The sequence below is a fragment of the Sordaria macrospora genome, chromosome 3, assembly GCF_033870435.1.
Source record: "Sordaria macrospora chromosome 3, complete sequence".
Lineage (NCBI taxonomy): Eukaryota > Fungi > Ascomycota > Sordariomycetes > Sordariales > Sordariaceae > Sordaria > Sordaria macrospora.
This window is the reverse complement of record NC_089373.1, coordinates 5,458,780-5,472,226: the sequence shown is the minus strand read 5'-3', so window position 1 is coordinate 5,472,226 and position 13,447 is coordinate 5,458,780. Positions and strand designations below refer to the sequence as shown.

General features: G+C 51.0%; 2 protein-coding genes and 1 non-coding gene across 3 annotated transcripts; 2 read left to right on the top strand and 1 right to left on the bottom strand.

Annotated features, from left to right (window-relative positions):
- Positions 1–2,061: 2,061 nt before the first annotated feature.
- Positions 2,062–2,133, top strand: SMAC4_13568. Its single transcript has one exon. It is a non-coding gene; the product is annotated as a tRNA-Arg (tRNA).
- Positions 2,134–2,639: 506 nt separating this feature from the next.
- Positions 2,640–4,261, bottom strand: SMAC4_07313 (uncharacterized protein). Its single transcript, XM_003347890.2, has one exon. The coding sequence runs from the start codon at positions 4,248–4,250 to the stop codon at positions 2,976–2,978; it is 1,275 nt and encodes a 424-aa protein (XP_003347938.1). The 5' UTR covers positions 4,251–4,261; the 3' UTR covers positions 2,640–2,975.
- Positions 4,262–9,440: 5,179 nt separating this feature from the next.
- Positions 9,441–12,571, top strand: SMAC4_07314 (uncharacterized protein). The gene is made up of 2 exons (XM_003347891.2): positions 9,441–11,307; positions 11,373–12,571. The coding sequence occupies exons 1-2, from the start codon at positions 10,131–10,133 to the stop codon at positions 12,089–12,091; spliced, it is 1,896 nt and encodes a 631-aa protein (XP_003347939.1). The 5' UTR covers positions 9,441–10,130; the 3' UTR covers positions 12,092–12,571.
- Positions 12,572–13,447: the final 876 nt, after the last annotated feature.

The following is a 13,447-nucleotide window of genomic DNA, read 5'->3' as shown; positions in this document are numbered from 1 at the left end:
CTTGGCCTGCCACGGTTTTTGAGTTGTTGTTGTTATTGGGTTGGAGGGAGGAAGTTGCGATGGATGAGGGATCCATGTCTCGGATTAAGAGGTGGGGTGGCTTCCTCTTTTGCGTTTGGTCTGCCCTGATGGCGGGGGGTGAAGTGAAGTGCACTCGCCGGTGACCGGGCGGTGTAAACGGCACACGGTTTCTGCCACGGCGACACTTTGGACCTGGGCCTTCCATCCAAGTGGTACACCGAGGAAGAAACCTTTGATCTCTCCTAGTAGTGAAAAGCTCGCCCCCTGCAAGCCCTCCTACGCTGCTTCCACCCATCTCCGTTTATGTAAAATCGATACTAAATTACTACTAACTTTTTTCATCTTGAATATTAAATTCTTCATCTCATCTACTAATTCCCAAAAGGCCATATTCTTCCCCCAAAAGGCCATGTTCCTCTCCCATGAGGCCTTCTGCTTCTCCTGTAATGGCAGCCTTGCAGTTGTGCCTCTCGACTGCCATCGCAGCAATATAAGACCACTTGAGCGACCGAATTGCCAGCTTCGGTTACTTGTATCCTTTTGGAACATAGCCTAGTGATGTAGTGGTCCGCCAGCGCCATGACATCTCCCAGAAGGCTATTCCCTCCTCCCAAAAGGCCAATATCAATGAATCAGGCTGGAAGTAATGAATATGATTTGTGTGACGGCTGGCACCATCTGGGCTGTCACATGCCTACCATCAAGGCTCCCATTCACATGGGTGCTGTTCAATCGCGTCATCCCATTCACGGGTTTGGCTGTCACTGGTTGTCGCCTGTGGTCTGGGTATAAAACCCAGCTCTGGGATCGAGCGTTCCCTTTTGGGATTTCTTCCCTCTTCAGCTTCTTATTCTTAGTCCAAGATAATCAAATCGTACATAACGTGCCCTCTGGTTACGCCGTGACAATTTGGGTAAAAGAGTAATAAGAAAAAATGCAAAGAAAAAATTGGCCTTGGACGACGAAAGGAATTAGCTTGCGTTTAACTTGGAAAACGTCTCGTGGATCCAAAGATTGAGAACTCATTTTTGATAAGTTACGAGCTAAGGGCTAGGATTTAAAAACAAGAAAACTAATTATTCAACTGATTTTACGTAAAAAAAGAAAGGCAAGGAAAAAACCAAGGGACATTATAAGATACGAGGAGGGTAGCCAGTGTTATGATCGAAGAGTGCTCTTAGAAATAAGCAGCCTACTCCGAGCCTTCCATTTGCTAAATGCCCCAAATCTTCAAAAAGCCTCCGTTCCTTCCCATTTCTTTTGAAATTGGAAGCTTAACTTTAGCTCAGCGTAAAGCCAAGTTAAAGTTTGCGGCTACCTACGCTGATATCAATTACTTCGAAACTCGAGTTATACATTACACGCTAGTAGCCACGGGTAGTTTTCGTACTATGTTGCAAGTCCGTGCGTGCCCGAGGCTACCATTCACTCACATTGCCCGTTTATTCACCTTGTGCATGCTATCCAAGTAAGGTATATCGGCCCCGTTATTGCCTGGCATAAGCTTTGACCATGATATGGAAACGGAACATATGTGAAATAGCGATCCAAAAAGCGAATGAGCAGCTCCTGTCATCTAATGCAGCATCCACAAATAAAAAGGGTTTCCGCCAAATTCTGGTTGCAATGACATACTTTAATGAAAACACCAAATGCGGCATTGGTCGTGGCGGTTGCAACCTAGGCCACTTAGGTAGTTAGTGGTAGAGGGGCGGGCTCGGGTGGGCTCTTCCAATCTCCAGCGGCAGCAGATGCCGACACGCTGAAGAACACGCCGAGGACACTCACAAAGTTTGGGCAGCAAAAGACATCTAAAGTGACCAAATTACTTTTTTAACACTCAATCAACGCTTTCCATTGTGCTTTATGGACTTTTTGTACATGAATCAGCAAATTATGATTTTTGAGAAATTCAGCAATGGCATCCTGATTTCCGGCCTTCGAGCGCTAGCAACAAATCATTCCGGTGTAGCGAAGCCAGCTGCATTTCGCAATCATTCATAGGTGCACGGTCCGAGCGACCTCATATCAACCAATCAAGGTCCGCTGGCTCAATGGCAGAGCGTCTGACTACGAATCAGGAGGTTCCAGGTTCGACCCCTGGGTGGATCGATTCTTTTTGCCAATTTTTGCTTTTTGATCTTTTATGCGGGGATCCTGGACCTCGTCGTTTCAAACTTGGTTTTCATCCCTTTATTTTAATTTTTTTTTGGGGGTTTTTTTTTTTTGGTTTTGTTTTTGTCTGTGCGAACGGCCTATTAGGTGTTTAATAGCAATGTGAAGCTTGTTCTTTAGGAGTAAGAGCATAGCTTTAGTTTTGGTCATGTTGCAGCATCAAGCCTAGCAGTAAAACTTGCATGTCTTCACTAAACAAGTTTGGGATGGGTGAGCGGGCATAGTGGTAGCAAGTCGTTTTGGATGTCTTGACGTAGCTAGAGTTTAAGGCTATCCTTAGTCCTTCCTTCGGAGGTAACCTTGTTCTCTTTTCTACCTGCACTAACATGGCTGACGAATATAAGCAAGATGGGAGGGAAGTTGACTTCTGTTAACAATGTGCACCGTTTCAAAGCCATGGCAAAATCATGAGTTCACGATGCATACAGAGAAGCCGATTGACTGGTACTACGTGTTACGATTAAGCTACATCAGTAGCAACTATCAACTCCAGAAGACTGTTGTGTTGGTCCCTGTCACCGTAGTATCATCATTATGTGCTGTGTACCATACATCCCTTGATCTTTGAACATGACCAATTCCTGTGCCGAATGAATCCATTCCATGATCCCCTTTCCAGTTACGCCGTGCAGAATGCAGCAGAAAACATTAAGAGTAAATGCTATGGGTATCCGTCAATGCACCAAACCACCAAAAAACTCCTTCAACCAGATACAATCAATCCCCTCGCTCGAAAACCGTGAACAATCGTGGTAATTGGTGAACTCTGATATGGCAGCTTAGGCCCACTTGCCCAAAAGCGCCATCACGAAGCAGCCCGCAAACAGGCAAGCCAGCATGAACAGCACGCGGGTTCTATCGCGAATGCGGTTCGGGTTGAATAAGAAGTCGCGAGCGAGTAACTCCACAAGGCCGGTGTACAGAAGGATACCAGCCGAGATGGAGTCCAGGATGCCAGAGACAATGGAGGCAGTGAAGCCAGTGCTCTCGTAAGTGGTACCGAGGCCAAGGCCGATGGCGAGAGCAATGGGAGTCGTCAGGCCGTAAGCGAAGCAAAGAGCCCAAGGCATCCAACTCAAGCGCCTGGGGAACGGAATGCTGGACAGACGAGCGCCGATACCAAGGCCCTCGAAAGCCTGGTGGAAGACAACAACGGGGTAGAGAGTGGAAAACTCCTCGCCGACGACGCCGAGGTTGAGACCGATGATGACGGAGTGGAAGAGTACGCCGAACTCCAGGATGAGGAAGGCAGCAATCTGCTCACGGAAGATGCGCTCAGACTCAGGGGAATCACCGGTAAGGAAGGCGTGAGACTCGATGTCGATGGTGTCCTTGGAGTGGCCATGAGAGCTGTGAGTGCCAGTGGGAGAGGGCGCAGGAGTCTGAGGAACCGGATTCTGGGCATCCTGGTCGCCAGAGTGAAGGAACTGGTGACTGGCATGGGCGTCATGGCCAACGGTGGAATGCTGGCGAGGAGAGGTATGGCAGTCATCATGAGACTCAGAAGTGTTGCCGTCATCAGTGGAGTTGGCGCCGTCAGTGGTGTGGCCGGGGCAAGTGGTGATAACCTTCTCGATGCTGACATCGGCCTCGCACTCGTACTTGTTCTCGACGTACCACTCAGCACCGTAGTCCAAGAGGAAGATGAGCATGACGGCAGTCATGGCGATGGCGGGAGGCCAGGAGTAAGCATCCCAGCCCTTGGTCATGCCGACGCAAGAGGCGGGGCCGATCTCCTCGTAGGCGGGGTCAAGAAGGTGGATAAAAGCCGTAGCGATGATGACGCCGGCACCGAAGTAGCGAGCGAAGAGGTAGACATAGCGCGGAATGCGCAGGCGAGGGATGCGAGTAGCAAGAACCGGGAAGAAAGTGGTCAGAGAAGAAGTGGCCAAGATGACGAACAAGGCCGAGATGCGAAGGCCGACACGACCATCGTAGTCGTTAGGAGAGGCATTCATGTAGCAGACCACAGCGCGCGGGTCGGCAGTCTCAAGATCGACGCTGTGGGGATCGAAGGGCACGGAGGCCGAGGTGGTGACAATGTCGGAAGACATGTTTGTCGATTAACACTATGATAACTCGTCAGATGGCGTTGACGAGGAGAAAAGATGATGAGATTTTAGGTGAACGAGGAGGAGGTGAGAGAAGGTTCAAGGTGATGATGCGTTGAAGTGAAGATGCAAGGTCGCGCAGAACGTGGGCAGTACTGCGTCGAGCTGACTGCACAACGAGAGGGACCGAAGTGGGGGAACTTTGTCCGAGCGCGAAAGTCGGAGGAAGGAGTGAGTGAGTGAGTGGAGGATGGATGAACGACGTACCTGAGCGACGTGGCACTTGTTGTCTTGGTTGCTGCAGTGGAGTAGACTAACAGCCAAAGAGAAGCTTGAAGATCTTTGCGCTTGTGTTGTCAACTTCGCGACCGAGTGGAAGCTGTTGGTTATGGTTGCGAAAGAAGAAGTTGGGATTGCTTCCAGAAAGAAAGGTTTGTGGGGGAGTTTATAGGCAGCAGGATCTGCAGCGCAGATCAGCCGAACAAAATAAATTCGGGCAGATTTCCAGATGTGTGTCTTGTCGTCCGAACTTCTGCAATCAGCCGCCTGCGTGGACTTGTGTATTGTGGCCTGTGGACTGATGGCACAAAAACGAAACGAATAGAGTGACGGCAACGCGGTGGGTGATAACCTGAACTTTAAGTATTTCCCAGCAAAGGAAGGAAGGGGAAATATCTGCGATGGCAACCGAATACCTACTTATCAGACGATGGAGTGATGGCAGAATTTTCCATTACCTGACCCGCGGGGTTCTCAACCTTCAAGGTGTTGGTTGCTATCTCAGCTGTTGCTCGCTCGCTCGTGTTCCTGTTTGTATCGGGCAGACTTGGATGCCGCCTTTTCTTTTGAGGACCTTGATGGCCAAAAGGGCCATGACTGGACCGGCTGCTGATACCACCTCTCCCCATTGACCTCTCCCCATTGACCTCTCCCCATTGACCTTGACCCTGTTAGTTGGCCAGCTTCCGACTCGTTGGAGAGAAGGAAGTAAGGAAGGAGCGCCAACGAGCCGGATTGGGTGCACCTCTGGCATATTGACTCCCACTGGCACCTTCCATTCTGTCAATACGGCATGCGGCTCCGGAGCCGAAGACTTGACTGTTCGGAAACTCGACTTGACTTGAAGTGGATCGTCGTCCCTCGGCCATCATCAGCTGTGCCGTCAATCCCGAGTACAGAGTAACATCATGTTCACTCGGCCACAAGCCACGCGTTTCTGGGAAGGGGATGGTCAAAGGTATATAGAGCAGTGGAGCAAAACTTCGAATCCAGGGGACATGCATTTTGACGTCGATCCGGCGCTTTTGTGCCTTTATCAACTGAGATTGTGATGCACTTTCGGACCCCCGTTTCCAAAGGGTGGCCGTTGAGGTTCTCATTTGTGGTCCGTGCGTTGTAAGCATGACGCATGCATGACCTGTTGGAGGTTTGAAGCTTGACCTTGTGGAAACAAACAGCTGCCATTCGCTATGGAAACCCTTGACCGCTGCTAGGAAAGATTGGGAGATTGGGCTGAGTGGATTCGTGATGGTCAAGCTTTTTGTCAAGCTTTTTCTTCCATGCAGGAACTGAGGTGATGATAGACGATCATGATGTTCTCCACCTGATGTTGCAATGTTGCGGACTGCGGGGAACACCTTCTCTGCTTCCGACATTTGGGGTTTTGGAGCATTGCACTTGGAGGTTGGAGGTTGTGAGACAAGGGACAAAGAAGGCGTCCAGATTGTACTCGCGCCTCGCAAGCAAGGTACAATCTTCCGGACCAGCTATTGATCGTCGGAACAGATTTCATCATCATCACAGCGGCAATATCTTGTGATCTTTTTTCCGATCTGAAATCTGTGTGCTAGCTCCTTGTCATTTGGGTAGAGCCGCTCGACGTCAGCGTTTGTCGCGGGAAAACAACCAATAAGAGACGGCAGGGTCCTGATTACTAACGCAGAACACCCAGGGCAGTTTGAGACAAAGATTCATCTAATCTCCGTCAGGGTCTAGCACTGACTTGTCTCTGTTGACTTTGGACGATTTCTTTGGGGTCGCTCTCGGCCGCTTTCATAGAACTGGGCCGATGGTCCCTTCAATCCCAAGAGCATGTATTCATCCGAAACATCAGCCTCTCTTCGTACCTCATTAACAGCTTCCAGCTTTCGCGCTGACTTTCCAAGCGTGCGGATTGTCCTCGGCGAGCTTGGGTACACAGAACCACTCTGTTAGAGGTAGCTGACGACAAAAGTTTCACCAACGAAGATGTGACACCGACTCAGCGCACTTACCGAGCCTCGGTGGGGTGACAGGACACAACAACGGACGTTGAATCCCTTTCTGGGTGAGAAGTGGAAAGTAACACAGCGACATGATAACTCCATTGTGCAGCGAAGGAAAGCATCCCCGTTAGAGGAAGTTTACCTCGCTCCTGAACCTGGGCGTTGAGATAGATTGTCCCATCTTGGTACCCTGACCTGCGATATCACGACCTCATTTCCGATGTTACCTTGCTTTCTGTTGACCCTGTTGACCCTGTTGAGCCAGTTGAGATCGCATCGCATCATTGCAGCACACTACGGAATACGGCTTATCATTGAGCATTAGCCGCGCTCAAAGTTTCACAGCTTCATTCTCGAGGCTATACAGAATGCTGACCAGTTCCCGCCGGTCCGTCACGGGCAATTTACCCCGGTTCCATGGGTATTGGGTAAGAGACCGGAGAAGGTATTTGGGCCCGGATCGGGAACGGACGGGAGGGCGGACGAACGACTCACGGTCCACGGATCACGATGAGCTTCATGGTTCCCCGGATTGCCACGTGCGGTCACAAGGACAAGACAAGAGCTCCCAGCCCGGGGAAAAGGAGTAGGTAACCATACTCACTCAAGGGCAAACTCTTCCCGTCTTGTGCAGCTGAGGTGACGAATGACGATGGTACGCCGCAAACACTTACCTAGTAGACCTAGGTGAGGCGGCCTGTGACACAGATTGAACTTGTGTGCTCTTTCTGGAAGCTTGGAAGCTTGGAAGTGTTTCTGTCGATCCATCACCTCACAAGTAGAATCTTGTGTAGTCCGGTTGAGGCAAGAAGAGGTCGAACGCTCACTAACAGATGACCACCATTATATCAAGAGATACTGTTAAGGCCTGTTAGTGCAACCGCTTTCGTTACAAACCACTATGAAGTTGAATGTCGGGCATCAAATCGGTGGTTCTTTCGTCCGGTTTGACAAGAAGAGGCGCAACCTATATACTTGGCATCGTGAATTATCAAGAACTATCAAGACGCCACGTCCAACCATCACCCAGCCATGTCCAGCCCTGGCCGGACCCGTCAGCGCCACAGTCCAACAATATCGGAGATAACTCATTTGACACTGCGCTCTCTGCACCGAACTTTCTTGATGCCGTGCCAACTAACCGCTAGGAACAGGTTTGATTGATTGTTTGCTTTGCCAGAAGCAACGACATTCATGAATCATGATCCTGCTGCTGATGATGTTTTCCAAGTTTTGGTTCCAAGACGGAAGCGATCCAACCCGGTTGTTGGTGGATGTCGGTGCAGGTGGACAGGCGAGGAGTACAAAAAAACCGAAAGGGGTCGGAATGTTGAGCGCCGAACCAACAGAACCGCGCTCCGGTGAACATGAGTTGCAAACCGAGAAGTTGACGCTCGTCCTCCAACCGAGCATCGTTGCGCGGCCGTGATGTTTTCAAGAGATGGGCGCCGATGACAGACATACTTGAGCCTGAACCCGATGATGATGATTGATAACGCCAAGCAAACCGTTGTTCATCTTCGATTGCCGTCTTCCGTACTCGCCGTGACCCGGAGTCTCTTATTGCGAAAAGGGGCAGACGTTACCTCGAACCGCTCTTCCCATTCCAGATGCTGTACAAAGCAGCGACAAGCCGACAACAGCTTCCTCCTTCTTATCGTAGGTAAAACGAACAAGCATTGACGTTGGGGTCCGTGGGGTCGCAATCGTGCGAAGGTTCGGGTTAAGCACCGTTGTGTCAATGGCACGCCAAGCGGACATGCTGGGGCAAGGGTTTATTCTAAGGGACAGCTAGGCGAGACAGGGAGACAGGGTAGCGCTGATGTAGCGCTGATGGCGAACATGTGATGCCCATCCTTTGGGTTAGTGGTGGTGTCGTTCTTTGTGTTTTCCAGCAAGAGAATGTGCAATATGATGGATTTGATGGCAAATCGCAGATGGACGATAATATCCACGGGTATAATGTAGAGCGTTAAGATGATATGTATGACGAGAAATGATGGGATTTTTGAGATTCGAGGAATAAGCAAGAAGAGATATTGAACAATTGGACATGGAAGGAGGGAAACACCAAGACCGATGGTCAATACTAGACACTGTTATGGCAGCAGTCATCAATGTCTGTCTGCCTTGGAAGGGGATTGTTAAATAAGATGAGTGGTATCAAATCATCAAAGACCCCTTTTCACGAGCCGAGACTGGATTTCATATGAAGACCACGGACAAAGCAGCGGGAATACGTGGGAGAAGAGAAACCGTTGAGCTCCATTGTTTCTTTCTCTGTGTTTTCTGTGATGGTGTCGTCACTTTCTTGAACAAGGACAAGGCTTCTGAAACTTCGGCGGTTCTCAGGCACAGGTGTTAGCGGTGTGGAGGCAACGGATTGAGGTGGATTCTCGTGAGACCTCGTGGGACTGGTGGGGAGAAAGAAAGTTCACTGTCTCCTTCTTTTAGTGATAAATGTTAGCGCTCCAGGGCGTTAGACGCTGTATCCCCTCAACACCAAGCGCGAATGATGGACCCCTCGTCCTGCCCTGGCGACGCCCTGTCCGTCGTACCTGTCTCAAATGCAGGCAAGCCCCTGCAGTAGACCCAGATACCCCCAATTTCCCCAACAATTACCCCGGAAAAGGAAAGAGCTCCGGAGGACGACACCCCCACCATCTATCTTCCTCTTCCCTTCTTGTCTTTCTCCTTTCCCGCTTGTGGTGGTTCCATGTTGCAAAATCTAAACATGTCGCGTACTGTGTCACCAACACTCGACACCATTGTTGGCTCGAACCTGATCGACAATGGGCCAACGGTTGATAAGCCCAACATGATAACCGCAAGCAGGATTTTACACAGCAAACATTGTGCTGATCCGGACACTGCAACCGCAACAGGAATGCTTACCCCCAGCGTACCGAGTACGGTCTCCCCATTCAATACCGCCATCGATACGGTCAAAATACGACGCAACATGCGACTTCATTTCGTTTCCCCCTTGTTTACTTGCAAATGGCCTGCTCCCTCGACTACCTCCCCCGGATATCGGAACCCCGGCACTTCCTCGGTACCTGCACCCCCGTAACGTTCAATTCCTCGTCGACAATGTCTCACTCGACTCGACCGGCGAGTTCATCCAATATCTGTCACCTTCGCGATTGAGCACGATATGTCACGATAGTCGACGATACTCGAGGGCAATCTTTTCATATAGTGTAGCTGCATGTCACCCGCGCCTGTACGACTCGACCAACACGCCCCGGCAGGACATGCTCCATCACGTTAGCCCTTTTCTATACAAAGAGCAAACAAAAAGCCACCAGGGCCACACCACCAGGGACATCACCAGGGCTGTCATCAGTGACTTCGGATAGTACGCGCCGCAGACGCCACTAGGCCACCACCAACTCCTTTTGTCTTGAACGCCAACCGTGCGGCACTTGAAACCCCTTGCTTCGTTTTGGGCTGCGACCAGGGTCCGGACAAACATATACAAATCCACCCTGGACGGACAAAAAGACAGAAGAGGCCAAGTCACCCCCCGAGTCGTTGACGAGACCGAAGAGAAAACACCTGCGCCAGATCTTTAACATCTTGATCAGACATGAAACTATCCTCGGCTTGAAGAAACATGTCCCAATCAGCAATGTGGACCGACGATGTCGATGCAGACCCGGACTCGGACCTCTCGTCGAGCGAGTGTAACGTCGACTACAGAAACGACAGGGAACAGGTCCACGTCTACCACGCCTACGCCCCTCAGATCCAAATCCAGCAGGACCATCACTACCCACAGACGCAGTCACGGACGTTTCTTGCCGCACCCCGCTCCGCGAATCCCATACTATCGAGATCGGCCTCCATAGGCCATGCCCATACAACTGGCGGCCATGCCACCCACCAGCCGATTCCCAACTTCTCCCACCGACTCTCCCGGATTCCATACCAACACCACGATGTTCCTGAGCTGTTGACCAGTCGAGACGACCTGAGCGTCACCGTCAGCCCTTCAACACCTACACCCATAACGCCTACCTGTAATGGGTTTCAGTTCGACGACATTTTCCACCCCTTGTCGACCCCTTACCGTTCTCGCCTCGGCTCAACCACACCCAGCTTTGGACAGAGGACACCCAGTTTGCGCCCTGTATCGAACATGTCAAATCGCTTTCCAGACCCGGATGCGGTATCAATCACAGATAGTCCTAATCTAGCAACAACCACTACAGTGTCCACTTTATCAAGTTTCGAGACCCCGAAAGTCCAACCCGGTTGCGCCCATATGAGGTCAATATCCATTGGCGGGCCAATGTTGAGGATGGATGGGTCACCTGGGAAGCAGTCGTTGTCGTCAACCACGAGTGGGTCATCGGAGGAGAGGAATCGAAATGCAAAGAATGCATCGCGCCGCATGGGCGGGTTACTGGCACGGATATGGCCCGGGTCATCGTCGAGCGAGAGGAGGAACTCGCCAGCGGACCACAAGAGGTCCCTAACACCACACAAGCTAGAACGACCAAAGCTCGAGAAAGTCCAATTACCAGGCGTCGAACCATTCGGACCATCATCATTATCCTCCTATACTAGCCGATCGGAATACGGCCCGCCATCAACGTCGCACTCGCTTGATGTCCAGAGGCGGGGAAGCTCAGCTGGAAAGGACGCTGGTGCCGCGTTTGGGGTGGACTTGAAAGAGAGTATCAAAATCGCGCCATCAAAGATTCGAATATCCCACCGAGGGAAGAGCACGTCCTACCGATTATTTCCTTTGTCAGTGTACAAATGCTGCGAGTTTATTCGAAACTCGGGTACGTTTTGCATCCTCTCTGGCTCTATCCCTTTGTACCACCACTAACCCCATGTTCGTTTCTAGGGTGCACCGACCCATCGCTCTTTGCATCAACAGGCAACTCGCACAACATTTCCCACCTCACAAATGTGTTCAACACCGGCCCGTCCTACGGTGACGACTTCGATTTCAACTCCATAGGTCCCGAAGGCGACCCCTACACGCCCTACGACGCAGCCCGTTTGATCCTCATCTACCTCCGAGAGCTACCCAAACCCCTCGTTTCGCAATCCGTGCTGAGAAGCTGGATCATGCTCGCGAGACAAGAAGGGGCAATAGAACCAGCAGCTCCAAAGCTAGAAGACATGGGCTTCGATTTCTGGACAGAAGCACTAAACCGACTCTCGTTACATAACCGAAACCTCGTCAAACATCTACTCGATCTGTTCGCCGAAATGTTACTACGAAGTCGAGCAACAACGAATATGCTCGCCGAAGCCCAAGGGAAGGGGAAAGGAATAATGAGACAGCAAGGACAGGGGGTGGTGCACGAGGTAGATGCCCGCCGGCTGGCTTCCGCGCTGTCACGATGGATGTTCCACACGGATAATATGAACCTGGGGAAGAAGACGGCGGCTCACCCGACGCTTGCACTGGCGTTTTTGATCAAAAAGAGGGGGGATTATGCTGCGAGTATTGGGAAGGTGGCGACGGCGCCGGGAAGGGCGAGGAGGGAGTCGGAGTTGTTTCTGCCGAGCACGAGGGAGATTATGGAGTGGAAGGGGGGGCAAAGTTATTCTTGAGAAGGGACTGGGGTTGGAAAAACGATGGACGCCGAAGATCCGAGACTTCCGATGTCAAGCTGAAGACGAACAGGCCTTTCGGTGCTGGAGCTCCGTAGAGGCGAATATTTTTCTTGTCTTTTGTCGTTTTACTGTGTACGGCGCTCGAGAGATATTGGGATATTGAAGCATGGAAGGAAACATGGAAACTTGGAGCGAGCAAGCAAGCAAGCAAAGTGATGTATAGCAGAGATACCCTCAATTTGATTTTCGATTTCCTTTGTCGTCCGGTTTCCTTGGCTTCGAAACCAGTCGCCTCGAAGCCCAGTTGCTCCGTTCTTTGTCTTCTGTGATGTGTCAATCTCACATGTCATCGATGGCTTGGCTTTGCGTGCGTGTCTGGATTTCGGATGCGGATAACCAAAGGACAGGTCCAAGAGGTCTTGCTTGCTTTGTCTCCGCCACCGGCCATCCGCGGGGTACCGTCACCGCTGGAGGCTTGGACTCTGCAGGTTCGGACTCCGGAGGTACATACAAATATTTTCTCGGGCTTCGAAAACATATAATATGCAGCGGTTCATCGGTCAATGCCGACGCACATGAGTCTGCACTTGAAGAAGCGCGGTCCAGCTATTTATGGGATTCTTTTTACCAACACCCCTCTCGGCCGGCCTCACCATCCAGCTTACTATGCATAACACATGAAGACCGAGAGCTGCATCACACATACCCATCTGATCTTGGATATTCCATATGCACACCGCAGGCTCAAACTCGTTAATTAGATGCATGCATGCCACAGGCATCAATCAGCCCCAGCCCTATAGGTATAGGTAGACATCTGCTTGATGCAGCCTAGTCTTGAACTGCATGTCTCCATGTCTCCATGCCTCCATGCCTCCATGCCTCCATGCCTCCATGCCTTCATGCCTCCATGCAACTGCCACTACCACTTTCGGAGGTTTCTCTCGCCCGTTGCCGATAATACTGCCGGGCTTACTATCCCATCCAACATCCATGCCCGTCTCTGCCATCCGTAGGTATTTGCTACACTGTACGACGCATCACTTATCTTAGCCGCACATAAAGGGCTAGCCAGCTTCGGGCAATCTTAGCGATCCGGTTTCGCTCTACGTGTACTGTTTTGAGGGGTCGGATAGGGTCTCGACTGCGGGGAAGCTCGAGGGAGGAACGGGATGGCGTTCCAGCTTACGCCATTTCAGGTTGTAGACAGCCACAGATAGCTGTCACCGAATCGGATGGCTGCCTTGGTTGGTGGCGTGTACCAAAAAGCGAAGGCCTCGACCAAGGTCCCGAGTCTGCAAACATAATGATGTGACGTTCCCAACAAACTGATGTCGAATAAATTTATGCGAG

Excerpts from the sequence above, each read along its gene's own strand:
- SMAC4_07313 (XM_003347890.2), bottom strand. The coding sequence starts at position 4,250 with ATGTCTTCCGACATTGTCACCACCTCGGCCTCCGTGCCCTTCGATCCC.
- SMAC4_07314 (XM_003347891.2), top strand. The coding sequence starts at position 10,131 with ATGTCCCAATCAGCAATGTGGACCGACGATGTCGATGCAGACCCGGAC. Across the intron at positions 11,308-11,372 it reads CGAGTTTATTCGAAACTCGG|GGTGCACCGACCCATCGCTC; the intron begins GTACGTTTTGCA and ends GTTCGTTTCTAG.